The sequence below is a fragment of the Dunckerocampus dactyliophorus genome, chromosome 7 (assembly GCF_027744805.1).
Source record: "Dunckerocampus dactyliophorus isolate RoL2022-P2 chromosome 7, RoL_Ddac_1.1, whole genome shotgun sequence".
Taxonomy (NCBI): domain Eukaryota; kingdom Metazoa; phylum Chordata; class Actinopteri; order Syngnathiformes; family Syngnathidae; genus Dunckerocampus; species Dunckerocampus dactyliophorus.
The window spans coordinates 31,898,005-31,921,940 of record NC_072825.1 but is presented as its reverse complement, the minus strand read 5'-3'; the positions used below and the strand labels follow the sequence as shown (position 1 = coordinate 31,921,940).

At 42.7% G+C, this 23,936-nt stretch overlaps 1 protein-coding gene across 6 annotated transcripts in view; it reads right to left on the bottom strand.

Annotated features, from left to right (window-relative positions):
* Positions 1-23,936, bottom strand: part of LOC129184690 (DNA-binding protein SATB1) — an 83,893-nt gene that overhangs the window by 32,437 nt on the left and 27,520 nt on the right. For all 6 annotated transcript variants that reach the window (XM_054780857.1, XM_054780860.1, XM_054780862.1 and 3 more), the window contains exons 6-9: positions 12,905-13,016; positions 9,721-9,798; positions 4,132-4,631; positions 1,673-1,885 (exon numbers count right to left, since the gene is read on the bottom strand). In XM_054780857.1, the coding sequence (XP_054636832.1) occupies positions 1,673-1,885; positions 4,132-4,631; positions 9,721-9,798; positions 12,905-13,016 (903 nt within the window). The remainder of the gene's footprint in view (positions 1-1,672; positions 1,886-4,131; positions 4,632-9,720; positions 9,799-12,904; positions 13,017-23,936) is intronic.

Here is a 23,936-nt window from a genome sequence, read left to right as displayed (position 1 = left end):
TTGACTTTGACTTTGTCTAAACCCACTTAGTGGGAAAAGTATCAGGATATATATCAGATATCGATATTCAACCTAAATATATCGGGATGTGAGTTTTGGTCTATATCGCCGAGCCCGGGGAAAAAAACATGTCATTTTAGTAGCATAGGGTTGTCAATGCCGCGTATCTTCTATTAGGGTTTTGGGGGTACACCCTGGACTGGTCTCCAGCCAATCACAGGCACATATAGACAACTCACGCACACACGGGGAAGAACATGCAAACTCCGCACCGAGATGTCCGATGGCGACTCCAACCCAGATCTCCACTAGGCCACCGTGCGGCCCAAAGAAAAATATGTTATTTAAAAAAAAAACAAAAAAAACAAACAAAGTTGACATTTTTGGAAAATTAGCTTGAGCAGAAAGTGTGAATATTATGGGAATAAAGTAATGATACTAATAACAGGCTTTTTCACTTAATATCACAAAGCTGAGATGCGCTTTTTTCCTGAAATATGTATAACTTCTCCCCATATCTACATGTGCTTCTTCACTAAATATCAAAGTGACCCTTGCGTTGTTTCATTTTGCAGCATGTAGCCCTCGCTGGAAAGAGTTTGGACATCCCTGACCTAAGGCTTCATTTCCAGCGAACAGCTCAGACACAATTTGCCGCATTTTGACTGAAAAGGGACCCAACCCATGATGGAAACACATCCAAACCACAATCCAAAAAAATCAAATGATTTTATGAATACTTAATCAGCTGCATCACAAACAAACGCTACCACTTTATCAGCAAGCCTCACCGACCAGGGCGAGTTGACGCCGCTGCCCCGGTTTCCGGCAAGGCTTGCTGGCTATCGTTCATCAGCTCGAGGGAGTCGCGATCGCGTTAATCCACGTATTTTTCTTGAGATGTGTCTTTCTTACGTGCATGGATAAGCACATGTACCATGTTTTTGACTTGGTGGATTATTTCCAGGCTTGTTAGTCATTTCTGTCAAGTCCTCTCATGAAGAATGGTGGACAGACCATTTGAAGTTTCCTTAAAGCTGAACAAGACAATGAGGACTCTAATCAAAATAATGATAATAATAGTTTTTCAAAAAAGCCAGTGATTTCTTTAAAAATGTGGTGCCTGTGTGTGGCATTCTAAGCAAAGAAAAAAAAGAAATCCCGATTCCTATTTTTTGCATCCTTAAAGGAAAACCAAGCAAATGTTTCATTCCGTCCATGAAGTTGATTTCATTCCAGATTCAACAGCTTTCCTTTGAATTGAGTGTTCTGTGCTGGCGACTGCTGGAACTCTAACAGCGTCTGAGTGTAAAAAGATGAGCTGTTCAGCGGACCTGCTCAAGTCCAGCTCCGCTGCCTCACAATGACACCTTTTCGCTTTCGGTGATGGTGCACATAGCCGTTGAATGCGCCTTGGGTGGTGCATTTTGTACGTGTAATAAAAAAGAAAACAGGACAGAGGACGCATTGTTGGCTCTTCTCAGCGGTGAGATGGAGCCGACTGCACTCGAAATGTGCTTCTCATGCACGCGCCGTAACTTTAAACAAGGGCCACTGGCTCGGCGTGTGTTGTGGCGAGCTTTAGAATGTGCGAACGTCAACATTAGCCCCTGATTTGAAGCCTTTGTGGTATTGTGCTCGTACATGAGAATGTGTGGAGGACATACAGCACCTGCACAGGCCGGCTGGGTGGAGTGCTGATCAGCGGGGCAGCGCCCATGGCGGAGGCCGCCGTGAGACTGCGTTCCCTCTCTTCCTGGTAGATGCGGTCCCGCTCGGCCTCGGGCAGCTGCAGGAAGTTCTGCATGGCCCGCAAGTTGACCAGCAATGACTGCGAGGCCGTTTTAGGATCTTCTTCTTTGCGGAGAATCTCTGACAGCAAGCCCTGCGTGGTGGAGGAGGGGAGGTCACATGACATGATGCCCCAATGACAGTTACTATGTCATGTCCACCACATATTTGTAGGCTGCTAAAGCAACAAGTGGAGAATTCTACGGGACTGTTAAACTAATATGAAGTCGGGAGACAGTCAAGCCAACAGCAAGGATGCCAAATGGAAGAAACAGTGGACGAATGCATGTGGACTGCATTTTTACAGCTGAGATACACACAAATTAATATAAAACCATTCAAAATCAATGAAAACACTTAAACTAAAAATAATATATATTGCATTCAATATGTATTGATGTAAAAATATCAAATCCACACAGGAAATCATACTTTGAAATCTTGCTTTTTGCTTATTAATAGTAAATTCATACGTATAATAATATGAATATATTACAGTTAGTATAAATATTGCAAAATGACTTAAGTGCTTAATTAAAAATATATATTATTTTTTAAATATAAATGCACTTTTGCAAATATTTATTTATTTTTAAAAAAGATTATATGTAACGTCTCAATTATACACAGGAAATCAGGCTAGAAAATCTTGCTTTACAAAGATTCTAATGAGCCATTCATCTAAAGTAATATTATAAGATTTATAGAAAACATTGCAAAATGACTGATAAATACATACCAAATATATAGTTTTCAAATATAAATGTAATATATGTCAAATGAAATATTTATTTCAAAATAACCTTTTTTCTAAAAGATCTCAAATACACACAGGAAATCAGACTATAAATTGTTGCTTTTTGCTTCACCGGTGAGAAACTTCAATTGTAACTCCTGGAAAACAAATCCCCAAAAAGCTTTGCATGTGCACCCACATACTGTACAAAACTCTCTTTAAAGTGTTCTGGGCAATCTTGGGACATATTCTCAGTGAGCGCTGGCGCGACACAGCTGGCAATCAGCGCGGTCTCTTGTTTAATTCTCAATAGCGCTCGATTCGCTCGCTACGAGCGCGTGATTGGGCCTTTTTACGCGTGCCTTGGCCGCACACTGCGCCGATTCTCTCGCCGTCAATAGGTGTGATTTGCTATTAAAAACAAGGTGATGGGGGAAAATATGTGCTGCTGTTAAGTCATTTGTGTGCATTTGTGAAACATTCAATCAAGCTGGGATAAAGAGAGGAGCTCTAAAAAGACACTGTTATCTAATTGTGTCATTATTTCAGGTCCAGAGAAAATGTAGCAGTGGACTGCACGCTCGTTTAGGTCTTATGTAACAGACAGCAGCCACCAGTAGATTTGGCGTTACCTGTTCGCCCTCATAAACACATTATAAGGGGACTGTCTTTGAATGTAGTTCCAACTCAGTACAGTAGATGGCATTGTAGCTCCACTTCTTAGCAAACCTCGTACACACCTGGTCTGCCCCAGAATAAGAAGACGTTGAAAGAGGGATCAGTGTTGCCAACGTAGCCACTTTATCGCTATATGTAGCAAGAATCAAGCCCCTCTACATTCTGCTTTTAAAACAACAAAAAAAGTGACTCGCAACTTTTTCTGGACACTTTTGGAGACTATATCGCACGTGCGGGCACTCACACGTGGCTCCGTATTGCTTGTGACATTAATATGCCCCCGAAAAAGAAGCGACAAAAGAAAGTGCATTTGTATTTCTAAACATACAGTATGTGTTTTACTTTTCATGTTTTTGCTCCCTTTTTGCCACCCACAGCGCGCATAAGCATGACCCGCACATGCGTCCTGGCCATTTATGCTAATTAGATGATGATGTCACACAAGCTTGTCATCCGTCTTCTTCTTCCCCTCAGTCAATCACTTTCCCAAATAGCACAAGTCCTCAGCTTCCCCCTACGCCCCCTCAGGCGCACCTCCTGCACTGACAGCAGCTTCTTTCAGACCACCCCACATCACCTCCACCCCCGCTCCTTTTATTAGCACACTGGAATGAAAAAACAAAACAAAAGAGCTAATAAATAATCCTCCAAAGGTGAAGTGGTCTGTGAGCACAGATAAGACTTGCTGTTGTTTGCGTGGGAAACTGGCGTCACTTTCTTTTTTCCTCTCCTTTTTTCCCCATACTCAGCCACAAAGCTGACGGCTGTGGTAATAAACTTGTACAACTCATTTGACAAACCTCTGGAAGAGAAGAGACCGCAACGCTTCCACTTGGCAGCATCAAGAGACGTTTTGTGTGTCAGTGTGTGGTCAATACTTAACATAATACAACAATGCATGAAGTAGCAGCAGCATTAGCACTAACCTGGGTTCTGTTGAAGGCAACCCGTGCAAAGACAGCCTGCGAGATGCCAGCCCGCTTGAGCTCGTCCCGGACCCACTGGTAGATCTCGGAGGACACCTCCGTGTTGGAGCCCACCTGAGGCTCCAGGGGCTTGCCGTGCGAGGCGCGGTTGACGGGCGGGTGGTTGAGGTACTGCTGCGACAGCGACTGCTGCGCCAGCAGGCGGTTGACGGCGTACTGCTGGTTGAGGATCTGCGCCATCACCAGCTGCTGGTTGACCAGCTGAGGGCTGATGGGCGTGGACACCAAACCCGGGTGGTGCAGGCCGGAAAGCTGGGGCTGCCGGCCACCTGTCTGGCCGCCGTGGGTCGGCGGCGGCGGCGCGTGAGACAGCGGTGGCACCGGCGAGGAAGGCGTCTGCTCCGCCGTGCTGCCCGGGATGGGTTGCTGCTGTTGGGAGAAGCCCAGGTGGTTGTGGTTGGAGCTGGGCGGGGAGAGGTCGGACAGGCCGTCCATTTCAGCTAGAGGACGAGGGCGGGAGACAGAGATGAGAGAGATGAGAGAACAAAGCAGGATTTAGGACAGTACAGTAAAGTACATGTTGGTTGAGTGCGAAGGGCCCCAAAATCCAAGGGGGCGCATTCTCAGCCCGAGCCAATGGAGGAAAAAATGAGATGAGACACTGTGCCATCAGTCCCTGGTGGTGTAACGGTACAACTGCTGCCTTTTCAGGCAGGGAGTGCTGATTCTATCCCAGCCTCGGACAGTTTTTTTTTTATCTGTTAATTTGTTATTTAAAATATTTTAATACTAAAAATAAGACATAAAAATAAATACACAAATAAATAAATACAAATATAATTCTGCCTAGGGCCCCAATTTGGCCAGGGGCGGCCCTGTGTGTATGTACTTCAGTGACAAATTAGTTAACGTGCAAAACTTGGCTGGCTGGACTTGATGATTGCTGGTTTTCAGGCGCTTGGCGACACGTGACAAGCGTCAAGTTGCAGGGTTGTTTACGAGAAGGAAGCAGTCTTAGCAGAAGCACAGCAGTGATTGGAGACGGCTCGCCCGGTGAATGAACATTTCGGAGCTGATAAACGTTTGCGCTTTTGTCTTGAAATGTGAAGGTACATATGGTGAGCCTTTTCACGCGCACCAGTGAGGGGGCAGCTCTGAAGGATTCATACATTAACACCTCCAAAGAGTGGCCTCCGCACTCCATAGAAGGCTAAACAACATCGTACGGGATTGTGAGCGGCTGTTATGATGAAGAGGAGTGGGGGCGTCGGGGGGTCTTAAAGAAGATGTATGTTTTTTTAGCAGATGAAAGATTAAGCGCATGGACCTTTTCCAAAAATATCCGCAATAATCGCGTGTTTCTTAACTGTCAGTGAGCACAAAGCGCTTGGCCAAGATGAGTCTATTGAGTGTTTGTCAAAAACAAATGATGGGGGGGGGGCGGTGATGTGGGTTTGTGTGGGGGTTGGTGGGAGGAACAAAACAAAAAAAATCTTGGTAATAATCACATCTCTTCCCCATAATCCCTGGCATTCCCACTCTCTGATGGTATGGCATGCCTATTGACTTGTATTTGAATGTGTGTGTGTGTCAGTGCTGGGGGGCACACATGGAGGCATTTCCATGCAAATTGAAAAGAGAAGAGGGCTGACAGAGGAGCATGGCAGGCCCTGGGATGAGGAGGAGGAGGAGGAAGAGGAGGGTGCCACAGAAGTCCTCGCGTGGAATCCTGCCACAAAAGAGCCCTGGATTAAACGCACAATGGGAATGGGTTGGGGGCCGCGGGGGTGAGGCAGGGAGGGAGGGTTGGGGGGTTATGTGAGAAATGGGGAAAGAGAGCCATGCAAAGTGACTTGCTTCACCAACAGTGGCCTCAGCTGGCACAGGTGAACCTACGAGCACGCCACTCCTGACTCTCTGTTGGCGCTCGCCAAAAAAGTGGTGCTGGAGGGAATGTTGAACGCCGAACCCACAAAGCCAACCCAGCTCGCACTAAATGGGAGGGAAACTGTCATGTTGGCCTTTTGTTTACACAGTGACGCTTAGGGCAAACGCGCCGCAACGCCCCAACACAGAAATGATCTAAACACCCAAAATCACACACAACAAGAAAATGCTGCAAATGCCAAAAATACCAAAAGTTAGCCAGGCTACCAGGAAGTTGTCCAGGCTACCAGGTAGTTAGCCAGACTACCAGGGACGCCAGACCTAAGGGATATCTACCGTTTATCCTTTTATTCCTCTTATGGAGGAACTGTTTTTTACGGCCAAGTGTTTAAAGACATCTTCATATCTTTGAAGACAGATTTCCCTCAGGTCTGACAACCCTGGTAGCATGGCTAACTTCCTCGTATCCTGACTAAACTTCCTGGTATCCTAGCTAAACTTCCTGGTATCCTGGATGACTACCAGGTTGCCTGGCTTACTTCCTGGTATTCTGACTCAACTTCCTGGTAACCTAGCTAAACTTCCTGGTATCCTGACTAAACTTCCTGGTATCCTAGTTAAACTTCCTGGTATCCTAGCTAAACTTCCTGGTATCATGGATGACTTCCTGGTTGCCTGGCTTACTTCCTGTTATTCTGACTAAACTTCCTGGTATCCTAGCTAAACTTCCTGATATCCTGGATGACTTCTTGGTCTCATGGACGACTTCCTGGTTACCTGGCTAACTTCTGTTTAGTTACTTGAATTTGCAGCATTTCCCTCATGCAGTTGTTTTGGGGGTTTTAGTGTGTTTTGGGCATTTGCGGCATTTTGCTTTTGCATATTGTTTGGATCCAGCAGCTTTCAGAGCATTTGGACGTTGCTGCACGTTTGCCCATGTCGGCCAATGTACTTTTCGGGCTGAACATGTGAACATTTAAAAACAGTGTCGATCAATTACGCCTGCGGGATCACGATTTATGACACCAATTACGTGCCACCGTCACATACCTGTACGTGCTGATGAAGGCTATTCTAAAGACCACAGTCGTCATCGAGTTCCTTGACAAGGTAACATCACCAACTACTGGCTTGGAATGCATACTACACTATTTTTTCACCAATGTCATAAAAAACGCTTGATGTGTAGTGTATTGCTGCGTGATGTTTGTCTAACGTGGCATGTTTTAGCATTGGTGGTTTTCTTCTTATCTATCAGCAGCTCATTTCTTCTTTGATTCGAAAATAACATGTTTTTAATCACACACACTCGTGGAACAATAATCACAACGAAAGATGTGAAGCCTTTACTATGTTTACTGCTGTGTCTGCCGGTATGCCTCGTCCATCCCTGGGTTCTCCAACTAGTCTCCAAAATCCTACTAAGGTCCTCACAACTACATCCCTGCTATTCCTGCACCCCATGACTATCTGGACCATCCAGCACTACAGAATCAGGCCATGAAGTGGATGCGCTCACCATCTGTGGCTACATCCTGGTCCCTTCTCGTCCCCTAACCCTTCCCCCATGCCCCCCCACCGAGACTCCAATCACAGTCAATGATGTGACCTAACGCTGTCTCCTCTCTCTCAGCAAACGTTCTTCTTTGTCTATCATTCGCCTTTTCTGTTCGGTGGTTTTAACAACACATTTGCAATGCAACTTGAACAGGAGGGGTAAAACAATCGGAACGCAAAGCTGTTCCGGCAAAACAATCACACAGTTCACTCATACTACATGGCTAAGCCGCCATTTCATCATGATTTATTCTGCTTTTATAAGGACCTTTGTAAGACGCTGAGACAGATACTGTGTGACTTCCTGTCTTCTGGATGATTCTGAATATTGTATTTTGTTTTAGCTTTTGAATACACAAAGATTATTTCCCCCTGCCAGAGGATGAGGTTATGTTGCGTTTCTATGCACGTTTGTTTTTTCGATATTATCAGCATAAGTCAAAGATGACCCAAAGATGAACCAATACATTTTAGAATATGATCTTAACAGATGCATAACTTTCAAAGGCTGAGACCAGATTTGATGCCGTGACAGTGGTGTGAAAAAGTGTTTGCCCCCTTCCTGTTGTCTTATTTTTTTTTTGCTTCTTTGTCATACTTAAATGTTTCAGATCATTGAACAAATGTAAATATTAGTCAACGACAACACAACTCAACACTTTATGCACTTTTTCAATTAAACTTTTATCATTAAGGGAGAAAAATCCAAAGCTACATGTCCCTGTGTGATAAAGTGATGGCCCCCTAAAGCTAATAAGTGGTTGGCCCCCCTTAGCAGCAACAACTGCAATCAAGCATTTGTGATAACTTGCAATGAGTCTCGCTGGGGAGGAATTTTGCACAATTGTTGTCATTCAGCCACATTGGAGGCTTTTCCTTTTTAAGGTCATGCCACAGCATCTCAATAGGATTCAGGTCAGGACTTGGACTAGACCACTCCAAAGTCTTCATCCATTCAGAGGTGGACTTGCTGGTGTGTTTTGGATCATTGTCCTGCTGCAGAACCCAAGTTGCTTTCAGCTTGAGGTCACCAACAGATGGCCGGACATTCTCCTTCAGCACAATTCATGCTTCCATTTATCACAGCAAGCCTTCCAGGTCCTGAAGACCATCACACTACCACCACCATATTTTACTGTTGCTATGATGTTCTTTTTCTGAAATGTGGCGTTACTTTTACGCCAGATGTAATGGGACACACACCTTCCAAAAAGTTCAACTTTTGAGTATTTTCCCAAAGGTCTTGGGGATCATCAAGATGTTTTCTGGTAAAATTGAGACGAGCCTTAATGTTGTTTTTGTTCAGCAGTGGTTTTGGTCTTGGAACTCTGCCATGCAGGCCGTTTTTGCCCAGTGTCTTTCTTATGGTGGAGTCATGAACACTGACCTTAACTGAGGCAAGTGAGGCCTGCAGTTCGTTGGATGTTGTTGTGGGGTCTTTTGTGACCTTTTGTGAGTCGTCACTGCGCTCTTGGGGTCATTTTGGTTGGCCGGCCACTCCTGGGAAGGTTCATCACTGTTCCATGTTTTCGCCATTTGTGGCTCATGGCTCTCATTGTGGTTGGCTGGCGTCCCAAAGCTTTCACACAGGGGCATGTAGGTTTGGATTTTTTTCTCCCATCATAATAAAAAGTTTCATTTAAAAACTTCATTCTGTGTTCAGTTGTGTTGTCATGGACTAATATTTAAATTCGTTTGTTGATCTGAAACATGAGTGTGACAAACATGCAAAAAAACAAGAAATCAGGAAGGGGAAACGCTTTTTCACACCACTGTTCATTCTTTGGAAACATCCTCCTCTGTTAGACTGTCGTGACCATGGTCGTGAAAGATAAAGATGGTATCCTCAAACACTGTATGAGCGCCAGTAATAACCCAGCAGTGTAGTGGTCTCATTATTGAGACTTCCTCCTCCCAATAAGCCTGTCTCTCCCTCCCTTGCAACGCCCCTTCCAGTGTGCAAGACAACCACAGGTATAAAAGTAAGGATTTTTTTATTACTGTTTCACTTAATTCTTGTATTTTATCTTTTTCTTTCTGCACTAGGAATGGAAGTCATATGTAGACCGAGGACCCCTTGTATTAGTTTCTGTATGAGGATATTACCGTTCGTGTGCGTGCGTGTGTATTCATGGTGCAACATACCTAGTGCATTAGCACGCGGGCTCTCGCGGAGGACGCACGACCCCAGGTAGCCCTCCAGCTGGGACGTTTGGCGCATGCCTGCACAGTTGAATGGAACACATGCACACGCACACACGCACACACGCACACACGCACACACACACACACACACACACACACACACACACACACACAGCATACGGTGGAGCATGGTGAGGGAAGAAGCAGGGTTTTGTTTAATGATACAAATGTTTGTGCACTTGAATGACTGACAGCTGCTGGAAGTATTAGTCAGCAAAGAAATGCTATTTCATATATCTTTAAAAACACACATGCAAGTGTGTGAAAGGGTGTAAGTCATGTGTCCACAATATGTTGTTCTACGTAAAGAGATAGCATCACAACATGCTGGCTGGCTCGCTGGAGCTGCAAAGGCATTTTGATTCAGCATTATCTGCCGTGTCATCGCAGGTGACGTGCATGCGGCCAAAGAAGAAGAAGAAAAAAAAAAAGATTGTTTAGGCTAATATCTCAGCACACATAAAAACACCCCCCAATAAGATCTCCAGCTTAACAACGTGTTATTCAGTGTACTCGTCTGCTGGGTCAGAGGGGATTTTTTTTTTTCTGGGTAATATAAAGCATGCCTTTAAAATGGATTTGATTTAAAAATAAAAACAGCTAATTGAATTTCAGAGCAGGCGGTGGTCAGTTGAGTACAACATCACTTTGTGTTCTGAAAAACATACAGTACTGCGCTAAAGTCATGTGTTTTATGCGCCGGATGCAAATCTACTCTGAATTACATTATCCCCTTCATTCGTTTTACACTTGTCTGCCTGTTAACATCTGCCTGTACACTTAATAAAGCTTTTATGATGGCCACTGTTTGAGACTGGAACAGATAACAGTCAAAACTTGATTTTTGAAGGCCCAGCTTTTGCATGATTCGGTTTTCAACAAAAATGTTGTCTCTGTTATCGTACAATATTGAGTGTAACAAACTGAATCGGAATCAAGCGCCCAGTCAAAGCACCCTGCGCCTTGCTGACTCACTGTCCGTGCATTTCTTTCATCAAGTGCGACTACTAAATAGCCCGCCATGGGGCCAAAGAAAGTTGCGAGTTCCAGCGATTCGATGAAGAAGGTGAAGAAACAAGAAAGAGCTCATCGTATTGTGGCCAATCTCGCCAGGATCTAAGGGAAGTCCACATCAACAAGAAACAAAAAACCAAAGAATCTAAAGTCACGAAAGGTGTAAAGGTGTCAACAAGAGATCAAGAGTTGTCAATAAAGTGGTGTTAAATGTTCATTTATACATTTAATTCATAATTTACAATTATTTTGCATTGTTGTTGGCATGTAAAACTATAAAAACGTGTTTTGTGTTTACATTTTTGGGGTTTTGGAACAGATTAATTGGATTTACATTATTTCCTGTGGGGTTTTTGTATGTTTTGGTTACCTTTGGAAATGCAGTGGACAACCTCACTTAGCATACACTCCGGTTAGCGTCTTTTTTGGTTAAGGCCGAAAATTTTGCCTTGAATCTCATACTTTTTGCGGTTAGCGTACAATAAGGTGCGCGTCTCGTCGTGTTATTAATATACTGTGCGAGTCCAGCTGTGCCCTGTTATGTATTTTTATCATAAAATATCCTCGTTAGCATCCTATTAGCTTGCTAATACATGGAAACAGGAATCGGAAGTCAGCTATGTCATCAGCAGTTGACACTTAATAAATGTTAACACAAAACACGTTTTTATAGGTTTACAATTATTGTTTTACGTGTCGAAAACTATTGAAAATTCCCATAGACGATGAAGGAAATTGATAAATGAGCATTTAATGTTACGTTTACCATCATTGAAGATTGCTGATAAAGACACAATGTGGCAGCGAGATCAACACGGACACCACCTGCCTGTTTTGCCGTGAGTTATTTCTGGAATTCAGTTGTATTTCTCACCTCAAGTCTCTCACTTTTCTTTTTGCAGAAAATTGCAAGCGCCAGCATTTTGATAAAGAAGGTGAGAAACACTATTGAATTCAAGAAATACCTCATGGCATGGCGTCTGTGTTGATCTCGCTGCCACATCATGTCTTTGACAACAATAACGTGCCTTTCATTCGTTATTTACATGCATTTAGAATTGTTAACTGCATGTAAAATTATACAAACGTGTTTAGTGTTGACTTTTTCGGCTTTCTGGAACGGATTCATTGGATTCACATTTGTTCTTGTGTGTTTCGGAGCTTGGATTAATGACGCTCACCAATGTTTTAAAAAAATGTAACCTATCACAGGCCAACAAGCATCTCAGAAGGGATTGTGGTCAATGTTACAAGTTACTCTTGTATGTGCCTTGATATGTAACCTTCCATAAAGCCGAGGTATGACGTATGATTTTTTTGTTCAGGGCGAACGTAGTTGTGGTGACCATGGAGGAGTACGATCTTGAAACGCATGGAGGACGTACGAAATATCTGAAAGTGCATAGCCTGCACTAATCAGGTATGTGGGGTGCATGTGTGGCGCACGACATAGACAGGAGTCCGCAAATGTGATGTACAAAAATATTGACGTTTTGCCCAAACTTGACACCAGCAAAATGTACAAAAGACACACGTTGACCACATGGATGACGTACGAAGACCTACGAAATGCATAAGTTTGTCTTGCAACCTGAAAAAAACGTAAGCACCCGTAGAGTATGACATGACAAAGAACCTCTGCGGCCAGTCTAAGGCTCAAAAATCATCATTTCACACACGTGCGTTTCTTGCGTTACTTTATGCAGAGACCGGTCGCAGGAGCAAATTACGAGCGGCTGTGACCTTGGCTTTACATCAGTTACGCCATTACGTGCTGATCTGAGACTTGAATACACTAGTGTATTTATTTAAGCTTGCACACAAAAAGAGAGGCAGATAAAAAGAGTCCAAGGCCTCAATTTGGCTGCGGAGCTATTTGATGAATCAAAAGCAAAGTCAGCTCAGCTGCTAAACAGTGTGGCGTAATCGCAAATTATTAGATAACAAGATACAAAATGTGTGACAAAGAGACAGTCAGAGAACATATTGCATTAGTGTGTGTGTGTGTGTGTGTGCGTGTGTGTGTGTGTGTGTGTGTGTGTGTGTGTGCGAGAGACAAAAGTGTGTGTGTCATACTTTGAAGCCCCCCCTCCCGGTCGGTTTTGCTTACCCATCATATCCTTTGTCTTCTTGAAATGTTTATACCAGCGCCCAAATTCCTGACACTTTGCCGCCGACACATTTGCATAGTAAGTGCTGTTGACAATGGAGGAAATCATACTCTGAAAGAGAGATTGATTGAGAGAGCGGGAGAGGGAGACGTTAGGATCCCGCCGTGCAAAAGGCAGACAAAACGTTAATGCTTGTGAAACATGCGGCGACACAGCGGCTTGTCACAACAAATAAAAAGACCAGGTCGGGTGAAGAGCAACTGCTTTGGAAAAGAAACAAGATAGGAAGGGAAAGGCGAGCGAGATATCAGACGTGCAAGCGGTTGGGGTCTTGTAAAACAAATACAAATCAAACAAGGCTTTATCTGCACTTATCAAATGCCACTGAGTTTGTCTGAAGTGTCTTTTTCTTCTTCGAGCGTCTAATTGAGAGTGCAGCTCCGCATCTGTTGGGAGTCAACATTAAAGATATTTACCTTCAAAAGGCCAGCGTCTGAGTCATCTCATAGTCATAGCAGCACCAGCATCTGGCCCATGCAAGCAAGCACACACTGTCTTTATTGAAACAATCTGTTAGGAACTTCAACTTCAAGAAGTTGGCAGGTCGCGGTGATCATGTCGCACGTGCGCTCCCGTCTCATCTCTTTGACGTCGGTCCTCCCCATCACCCTCCTCCTCCTCGGAGATAAACAAAGAGGCGAGATGCTTCTCCTCCGTACCGGTTTCATTATTAAAATGAATGTTTTAACACCTTGCTGGCCTGCGGGTGAATATCAAGGTTGGCGCGGGAGAAAAACAGTTTTCGATCGTCATGCATATTCACGAGAGCCCAGCCATCTGTTTTCAAATTACAGGTATGCCATCTTTATCATTTTCCATAATGTAAACACTGGGGGCGGCTGCTCGCAAGCTCAGTAAGCCCCTACCCGATTATGATCCTCTGCACTGGAGGAAGTGCCTGACCCCCGAACTCCTTACCCCCGACCTAAGAGCAGATATTCTTTTTATGTGAACTATCACGCTCCAGACAACCACGGTCTGTTATCTGTAGCTTTAATGCTTCCCAAATACGATTACTACTACTACTGACTACCACTATTTATTCATGTTGCAACACCAGTTACAGAAAGGATCATCCTTGCTGATGTATTGGTCCAGAAACCAAGGTATACGAGGTCGGGCACAGGCACAGGCACAGGGGCAGCCTGCTAAGACGAGAAGCCCAGGCTTCCCTTTCCCCGGCTGCTTTGTCCAGCTCCTCCCGGCAGATCCTGAGGCGTTCCCAGGGTTGCTGAGGGACATTAGTCTCTCCAACATCTCCTGGGTCTCCTGGGACAGTGCTCCTCACCTTATCTGTCAGGGAGAGCCCGGCCTCCCTACGGAGAAACTCATTTTGGCCGCTTGTGTCTGCAACAACCCAAAGCTGCCCAAAAAGTAGATGGACAAGTAAATTGAAAGCTTTGCCTTCCAGCTCAGCTCTCACTTCACCACGACGGTCAGTGAGTGCCTGTCAATCTCATGCTCATAGATCGACCAATAATTTGAGAGCTTCGTCTTTCAAGTCAGCTTCTTTTTCACCAACGTTTCTCACCTGCGTCAGACTGACGCAGAGTCCACATCACTGCAGACGCTTCAGCAATCCACCTGTCCATCTAACGTTCAAGGTTCTACTATGTCATATAATACAAAAAGGATAAGGTCACATGACCATCCCCAGTACAGGATGTGACAAGCGAAGAAAATTGCTGGGTTGCAATCACATGACCTGGAGGCAGTCCGCATCACTTTTGGGTTTGACTTGGGGGCAAACATTCTATATGTTAAGTTAGCACAACGATGACTACTCCTTATACAGTATTATAAAGGTTTCGAGCCGCATATACTAGCCAGATATCTGATGGAGTTGATGCAAACACTCTTAAGAAGAAAGACTGAAGATTTAAGCAATTTTTCTGGAAGTCGACATTTCAAATGATCTGGTGGCCCACATTGCCTTCTACGCTCAAATTTTCATGAGCATTTTGAGTTTGACAGCTGGAGGAAGCAGCTGGGGAAAGGGAAGCCTGGGCTTCTCTTCCTGCGACCAGACCTCGGATAAGCGGAAGAAGATGGATGGATGGATGGATTTTGGAGTTCCAACAAAATTTTAACTTTTGAGTTCAAACTTGAGCATATTCCTACTCAGCTTCACTCAAGAGCAACAGGTTCAGCAGCCACCTTTCTCTGCGGTTTTTGGTTGCTTCTTGAATGCTTTTCTCCTTATGATGGACTATCCTAGGAATTCTGTGAGAATTTTTTCTGAAAATAACTATTTCCACATGCGAGAATGTGTCATTTTCACTCTTTCAGTCACTTGATGTCTCGCTACGACTACGCTTGTTTGTCCCTATCTGCTTGAGCCTGTGACGACGGCAACCGGACGTGACGTCCAGCAATGATAAGACAAAACAAACTGGGAAGACATCCAGTGGTTGACTCGCCATCCCTACTCAGTGATGGTTTTTTGCGAGTGTCTCTCTGCTAGTGCCACAGTCACCTGGGCTAGGTTCCAGCTCCCTGAGAACCTGAACAGGATAAGCATTAGAAATGGAGAGTTGGAACTGGAAGAACTTTCTACAAGATTTTGGGGCATTTCTCCATCTGCGTTCCAGTTCATCCCAAATGTGTTCCGGTTGGGAATTGTTCTTCCACATCTCCAAATGTGTCTTCCTGGACTTTGCTTGTGCACTGAGAACAGAAAAGGGCCTTCGCCGAAGTGATTCCACGACAACTGAGAACTGGAGTCCAACCTCCGGGCGTTTTACATCGACACAAAAAAAAAATCCATCTTCCTAATTGACGAGTATCTGGCCTAGAATACTGCTGCTCGAGTGCTAACTAGAATTAGGAGAACAGATCATTTATCCAGTACCGGCCTCACTACACTTGCTCCCTGTACAACCGAGAAGCCTTCTCTCTCTCTTTAAAATATGTAAAGAAATTAGCCTCGTGTTCCGCCCGGGCTGGAAGCTATCAACTCAATGTTCAGCGTGACTCTTAAGGAGTTAGAGAGTGAGGTTCACCTACGTACTTTAGCACAACTGCAGCAGCTGGCACCTGTTACGTCTGTATACCACTTATCCTGTTCTGGGTCAGGGTCTGCTAAGATGCTACATTCACTGTACAACTGGTTTGGGCATCATGTAACATGTTCCATCAATGCATTTTGTATGGTGACACCTTGGTGGGGGTTGGCCTGCAAAAAGGAGCAAATGAGCCTCAACTTGTTTTTAAATACTGGAAGCTAGCAGGATGACGCATTGTATTACAAGCAGGCTTTTATGGTTCTATTGAAAAGTCTTCATTCAATGAAAGTTGAATTGAGGGTTCAGAAGACAAAATATTAATTGTAATAGTTTATACATTTATGCATGAAGAGGTTTTTTATTCTGCATTCATGTCATACTGGTATTAGTGGAGGAAACCTCAGCTTTTGAAGTCGTGAGCCGGGGCAATGTTAAAGGTTGACTGTTTCGAGCTTGTCCTCACTCCTTGTGCACATTCAGGCATGGACATTATTGGTCTTCTCTGGATCTCTTGCTATGTAATGAACTCTCCTGCAGCCTGCAATGTTTTATTTACAGCATATCCGGGCTAGGGAAGCTGCTGGCAACAAACAAGAAGCAAAGACGCAGGCTCTCTTTCTCGAGCTCTCTCGCCTTGTCCGCCATCTTTGACACAGATGTTCTAATAAACGCTGCTCATTAATCAGCCCTCTCCCTCAATACATCATTCTCTTTCCCTCACGGAGGGGGGGGGCCCTCTGCATTTTACACACGCACATAAAAAAGCAGGCACCTAACAGGACCCTGTGTGCCCCCGTGGTGCCATCAGGAGAATTGGGGCGGGGGGCTCGGCTATGACGTGTCAACAGGTAACATGGCACTGCACCTGTGTGTGTGTGTGATATGTGCTTGTGTGCACTCTCTCGGTGATTGCTATCTGCAGCTCACAGAGCTTATCAGCAGGACCAGGAAGTGACACTGGGCGATTATCGGACCCTAACATCTACTCCAGTCCCATCAAGGGAGACAGGAAGTCTGTGTGTGTGTGTGTGTGTGTGCATGCAACTTTGTGCGTCTGTGCTGCAGCAGGCTCGGACTGTCGGCTGTCAAAGTGTGCCACAGAAGCACAGAGCGACACACGTGCTCAACTGGACACACACATTCAATCTCAGCCTGGCCTGGAGTCAGCACGCAGGAGGTGCTGAGGAAGTGCACATCACACACACAAACACGCACACACACACACACACACACAGCTCAATTACACCAATCACCTCAACTGGGGTGACCCGCCCCCTTCCCCCTCCATATATGCATGCACACACTTGCATGGGAAGATGGCATTTTGATGACTGTTTGCAGCTGGTGCATCAGGGGCCTCGCAGTGAACGGGTAAGCTGGGGGGGGGCAACAATGGGAGCGGGTGGAGAGATGTGTGTGTGTGTGTTGGGGGTGATGGGGGCTGGGTGTTGGCTTGTTTGTTGCCATAGTGTCTGTGACAGTGGGCAAGGGGGTCTGCCAAGCTTGGTATCAATGAGAGCGCTGCGCCTGATTGGCTCAATGAAGAAGCAGGATTAGCATCGTTTAAGCCCCTGATGGCGGCCGCAGCTAAACGTGTACATCACATTAACAACCTCGTCCCATTCGTGGAACTTTCCTTTTTGAACGCCCCAGTTTTTGTGTGATTGCGTTTTCCACAAACATTTTTGCCAAAATGTTGTCGTTTATTTAAAAACTTGCTCGTTTATTCAGCCATTTTGGATCACACACCTAACACCAAATCTCACGATACTTAGTTTACACAATGCTAGGGTATCCTGTAAGGCCCACATGTTGGTGGCTCAGTCTTTTGGTGGTTTTAATACACTGCACCAGTCCAACAACTCTTATGACATCTTCAGTGGTTTACTTTGTAGTTCTTTCCTAATGAACACAGTTACACCACAAGTGTCTGATTTTTTCTTTTTTTTTATTAGGTACGGCTGCAAACTAACCCACCATGGGGCCAAAGAACATTGCAAGTGCAAGCACTTTGATAAGGAAGGTGAGAAACACAATTAAAGAATCAAGAAATAACTCATAGCTAAGCACAAAGGTGCCATCCGCCGTGTGGGCCCGCCTCTGCTCCTCCCTCTCCGGTCCTCGCCAACAAGATTTATATGATTTTTCACATTCACATTTTCTGCATGTACAATTGCAATTGTTCTACATTAAAAGTGTTTTGTGTTAACATTTTTGGGTGTCTGGAACACATTAGTTGGATTTACATTATCTCCTATGAGAAAAATAGTTTGCGATTTTGCATGATTCGGTTTTACAGAAAACCTTTGGAACGCATTAACAACAAAAAACGAGGTACCATTGTATCTGTCTACGGGGCTATTTACACTAGACAAAAACAGTAATGATGACAACAGTGAAGTTTTGAAACCTGCAAACGTGAACTCCCATCATGCATTGTTTTCCTGACAATCGCCATCGCCAGCTACTGTCCTGGCATGCACATTACAGCGTTCGTCAATGCGATCTTCATTCTAACACACCCACAAAAATTATTTGACTCGGCTAATTCCTGCTCATCACTGCATATTCCTCCCAACTTCTAATTTGGCCACGGACGACATCACATAGTCGCATCTTACACACAAGATGTGCCACTGTACCTCGCCGCACCAAAATAGGTTAGCTCACAGTATGGGTCACAGGAACACGAGATGTCTCTAAAACGTGTGAAGTCGCAGCAAAGCAGACCACACAGAACCCTGCAGAGATGACAGATGTCAAACGCCGTGGTGGTAGAAGCATGTGTAGGTGATGGAGGTGTGAAGGTAAAACAAAGCATGACCCCAGGTTGCTTTGATACTTAACATACAAACCAGCTGTTCTCTCTGAATAATTACAAAAAATGGAGTTGATATTGTTTTTTTCCACCTTAAACATATTGCCTCAAAAGCCTAAGTATGAAATAGACAATTGTGCATTTCCAGAAATAATACAGTGGAACCTCGGTTTTCCTACGCCCCCGTTTTCATAGGATTCAGTTTTCTGCAAATATTATTGCCAAAAACATGTACACTGTACGCGCCTGTGTCTGGGTTATTGTACGGCCAAACAGTGCGCCAAACAAACTATCCACGTGTTGGTGACTGAGTCTCTGAATGGAAAGAATGGAAAGTGGTCCTTTTAGAGTTGGGACACTATGGACAGATTCAGGCCAGGGAACCCTTTAATCATCTATATTATTTGTGCATGGGTGTGGTTTATTATCTCCGCAAAGCGCAAGCGCAGCACGGTGGTTATGTTTTTGGCCAGTGTTTATCTGTTTATCTGTTTGTTTGTGTTCGGAACGGATTTGGATAAAATTTTCAGGAATTGCCGGAAATGGGATATGAAAGAACTGAATACATTTTGGGGGTAATCTGGTTTGGTTTGGTTTGGTTTAGTTTATTTGAACATGAAGGTTCCAATGGAATACATCTCATGAATCATCCTTTCACCGTTCCACATGTCCAAAAGGAGTAGGAAGAAGCAAAGCTTATTTAATCCTACCCCCCATCCATTCTACATCTAGTACAGTACATGTTGTTCACTTCCTGCATTCCATGTCGTGTTTTCTGTGATAGTCAGGATAACACATAATAGATAACGGTAAGACAGCCCTCCCCCCCCCCAAAAAAAAAAAAAAAAAAAAAAAAAATATATATATATATATATATATATATATATATATATATATATATACATATACATTAATAATAATAATAATAATAATAATAATAATAATAATAATAATAATAATAATAATAATTAATAAATAAATAAAGATTTTTTTTATAAACAAAAAAAACAAAAACATAACAAACCTGACAGAACAGTCAAGACTCTTCTGCCTTGTATTTAGCAAACATCAACTGCTTGTATTGTTTATGAATGTGCTCATCTCTGTACTTTGTTGGACTTCCTTACTCAATCCCTTCCATAGTTTAATTCCACATACAGAAATGCTGTGGCTTTTCGGCGTAATTCTCGTGTATAAATGTTTTAAGTTTAATTTTCCTCTAAGATCATATTTCTCCTCTCTGATTGAGAAATACTGGATGAGGTTTTTGGGTAACGAGTTATTATTAACTTTATACATTATTCTAGCGGTTTGTAAGTGTACTAAATCTGCAAATTTTAATATCTGCGATTTTAAAAATAGTGGGTTTGTATGTTGTCTATACTTGGCATGATGAATGATCCTCACTAATATGTGATATTAAAAATAAAGGTTTGTATGTTGTCTATACTTGGTATTATGAATGATCATCACTAATATGTGATATTAAAAATAAAGGTTTGTATGTTGTCTATATTTGGTATTATGAATGATCATCACTAATATGTGATATTAAAAATAAAGGTTTGTATGTTGTCTATACTTGGTATTATGAATGATCATCACTAATATGTGATATTAAAAATAAAGGTGTGTATGTTGTCTATATTTGGTATTATGAATGATCATCACTAATATGTGATATTAAAAATAAAGGTGTGTATGTTGTCTATATTTGGTATTATGAATGATCATCACTAATATGTGATATTAAAAATAAAGGTTTGTATGTTGTCTATACTTGGTATTATGAATGATCATCACTAATATGTGATATTAAAAATAAAGGTGTGTATGTTGTCTATATTTGGTATTATGAATGATCATCACTAATATGTGATATTAAAAATAAAGGTTTGTATGTTGTCTATACTTGGTATTATGAATGATCATCACTAATATGTGATATTAAAAATAAAGGTGTGTATGTTGTCTATACTTGGTATTATGAATGATCATCACTAATATGTGATATTAAAAATAAAGGTGTGTATGTTGTCTATACTTGGTATTATGAATGATCCTCACCATCTTTTTTGCAGTACAGTGAGTGAGTGAAGATTGCTTTTATAATTATTTCCCATATCTCCACACAATACATTAAATATGCTAATACTAAGGAACAGTACAGAGTGTGGAGGGATTTATGATCAAGAACATATTTTGCTTTATTCAATATAGAGATATTTCTCGCCACCTTTTGTTGTATATTTTTAATATGAGATTTCCAACTCATTTTTTCATCTATTATGACCCCCAGGAATTTATATTCTTCCTCTTTTTCAATGTCCACTTCGTTTATTTGTATTTGGTCGTACGTATCCTTTCTGCTATTTCCAAATAGCATTATTTTAGTTTTACTTAAGTTCAGGGATAATCTGTTCCTGTCAAACCATGACTTTAATATGACCTTTTCATCCTTGACCTTTTTAATTAGTCCTGTGTGCTTTCACCAGAACAAAATGCGGTCGTATCATCCGCAAATAAGACCAATTTTGCATCCTTTGTAATTTTACAAATATTGTTTATATACAAATTGAACAGTTTAGGTCCCAGTATGGACCCCTGGGGTACTCCACACGTGGTGTATAAACTCCCAGATGTGTATTCTCCTAGCTTTACAAATTGTTTCCTCTTTGCTAGGTAGCTTTTAACCCAATTCAAGACTAATCCTCTAATTCCGTACCTTTCTAACTGCTAGCAAATAATTCATTCTTATTAATACATTTGTCCAACCTATTATTAAATAACTTCTCCACAATTTTAGAGAATTGTGTTAACAAGGAAACTGGCCGATAATTTGTAAATTGGTGTTTGTCTCCTTTTTTGAAAATTGGAACCACCTTGGCTGTTTTCATTTTGCTAGGAAATATTCTAGTCTGAAATGATAAGTTACTAATATATGTTAACAGGTCTGCTATCTCATTGATGACCCTTTTAACTGTTTCCATTTCGATTCCATGACAATCAGTTGATGTTTTTGCCTTAAAATGTTTAACAATATCAGTGATCTCCTTCTTGGTTACAGCAGTGAGAAACATAGAATTAAGATTCCTATCAATAATATCATTCCCTTCATCAATTGTGTCTTGTTTTGGAATTTCTTCTTCCAGTTTTGGTCCAATATTTACAAAATAATCATTAAACATTTCAACTACCGCGTTCATGTCCTTCCTGTTAGTGTTTCCAACCATGAAATAGTGGGGGTAGTCAGCTTTCAATCTTTGAAAAGTCTTTTTTGCCTCCACCTGTCTTTTCTTATAATGTTCATTGTAAATAGTGAACACTGGAAGATGATCACTGATATCACTAATTAGCAGGCCACTGATGGTGTTGTTATCAAAGTCATTGGTGAATATATAATCTGGATCATCGTCTGGATCATTGTCACAGCTATCACCGTTTTTCAAACATGTGTTAATAAATCATGCTGTTTTGTGGCTGAATCCAGCCTCTTATTGGTCAAAAATGTGCAAATATAAGCAATTTTTACACATTTGTTGCCTAAATTAAGCACGTTCAAGCATAAAATGAAGTAACATACAAATATAAGGCATTCAGAAGATGCATTCAAAGACGTTGTGATGATATGTAGTATTCTACACTGGTCACCAGGTGTCAGGCTTTCTATGCTCTAACCTAAAAAATATTCAATTTCTAAGTAAGGAATCCTACTCTGCAAAAATTCACGTATCACGGTCGGGCCTGGAACCAAGTAACCACGATCAACGAGGGGTTACGTAATAACGAAAATGGCGGTACCGCCTATGCTGACCTCTGACTGACACTATCAGTGATGGCTGTAGTCATTTAACAATATGGGAGTTATGCAGCTTATTAGTCAGTAAAATAAGCAGAAATATTAGAAAGTGTCCAAATAAATAGAAAGAGTGCAGAGACACAGGAAGAAACATATTGTTATGTTAATGAAAAAGGACAGTTGAAGATATTTTCCAGATCATCTTTCAGCCTCACTGGAGAACTGAAGCAATCTTCAATTTAATTTAAAATCGGTGTGTATGTGATAATGTGTGTGTGTTTGTGTGTTTTGAGGCATGCGTGTGTGTTTGCGCACTCTCTTCTGAGCCTTCTTCACATATGGACCGTAAACAGGGTGATTACCAGACTGGGCTGGGCTCCGCCTGAACGCCACCCAGGGACTCTTTACATCATCAGCGCACAACTCACGCCCGGCTAAACACGCAAATACACAACCGCAGCAATGCTAAAGCGCATACGCGCACGCAAACACACACACACACACATGCGCGTGCACGAGGCGTGAGAGGGTCTCTAGGTGACCATACGCGATCCTGGGAGCAGATCTGGCAGCACACAGACTTGGATTTAAACATACTGACAACACAATGAAATACTGTTTGGAATCACACACCTTGTGCACATTTATATGCATTGCACAAACTTTACATTGTAACACACACACATACACACACACACGCACACACACACACACTCTCTCTCTCTACTGGTCCCTGTGAGAGATATACAGCCATTCATTCCATTCAGTCCCGAGCTGCCACCGTGATATAGTGACTACAGCGCCTGTTAGGACAATATATGCCCCCAGCTGACACAAACACGTCCACTGCGACACCTAACACACACATACACACAAACTGCAACATATGTATACACAAGGCGTAGGATTTACCTTGTGATACGATATGACTGCACTATTTTAATGTTCAAGGGGCTGTAATGCAACGGGGTCCCCGGCTGCCTATTTCGAATGTGCTGCAAGCATTATTTCCCGCCTCTTCCTGCTTTCAGTACATCCTCTTCCTGCTTTGAATACGTAAAGTATGCGCCGCGTAACATGCGCAATTTTAGCGACTAACATTAGCTACTGTTGAATATAATACAGCCTATCATAATAACAACATGAATGTAAGTTGTTGGTTGCCTCTGCAACACTCACAACGAACATGTATGTCAATTATATTATCTTACGTTACGTTATCTTACGTTGTTGTTTATTTGTTCATAGGACACTCATAGGACAACCCAATGTCTGTCTCCTTTCTTCCTCCTAATAAGGCACTGGGTGCCCTGCCCTGATGATGCCCTGATATGTTATGTCACGTTACG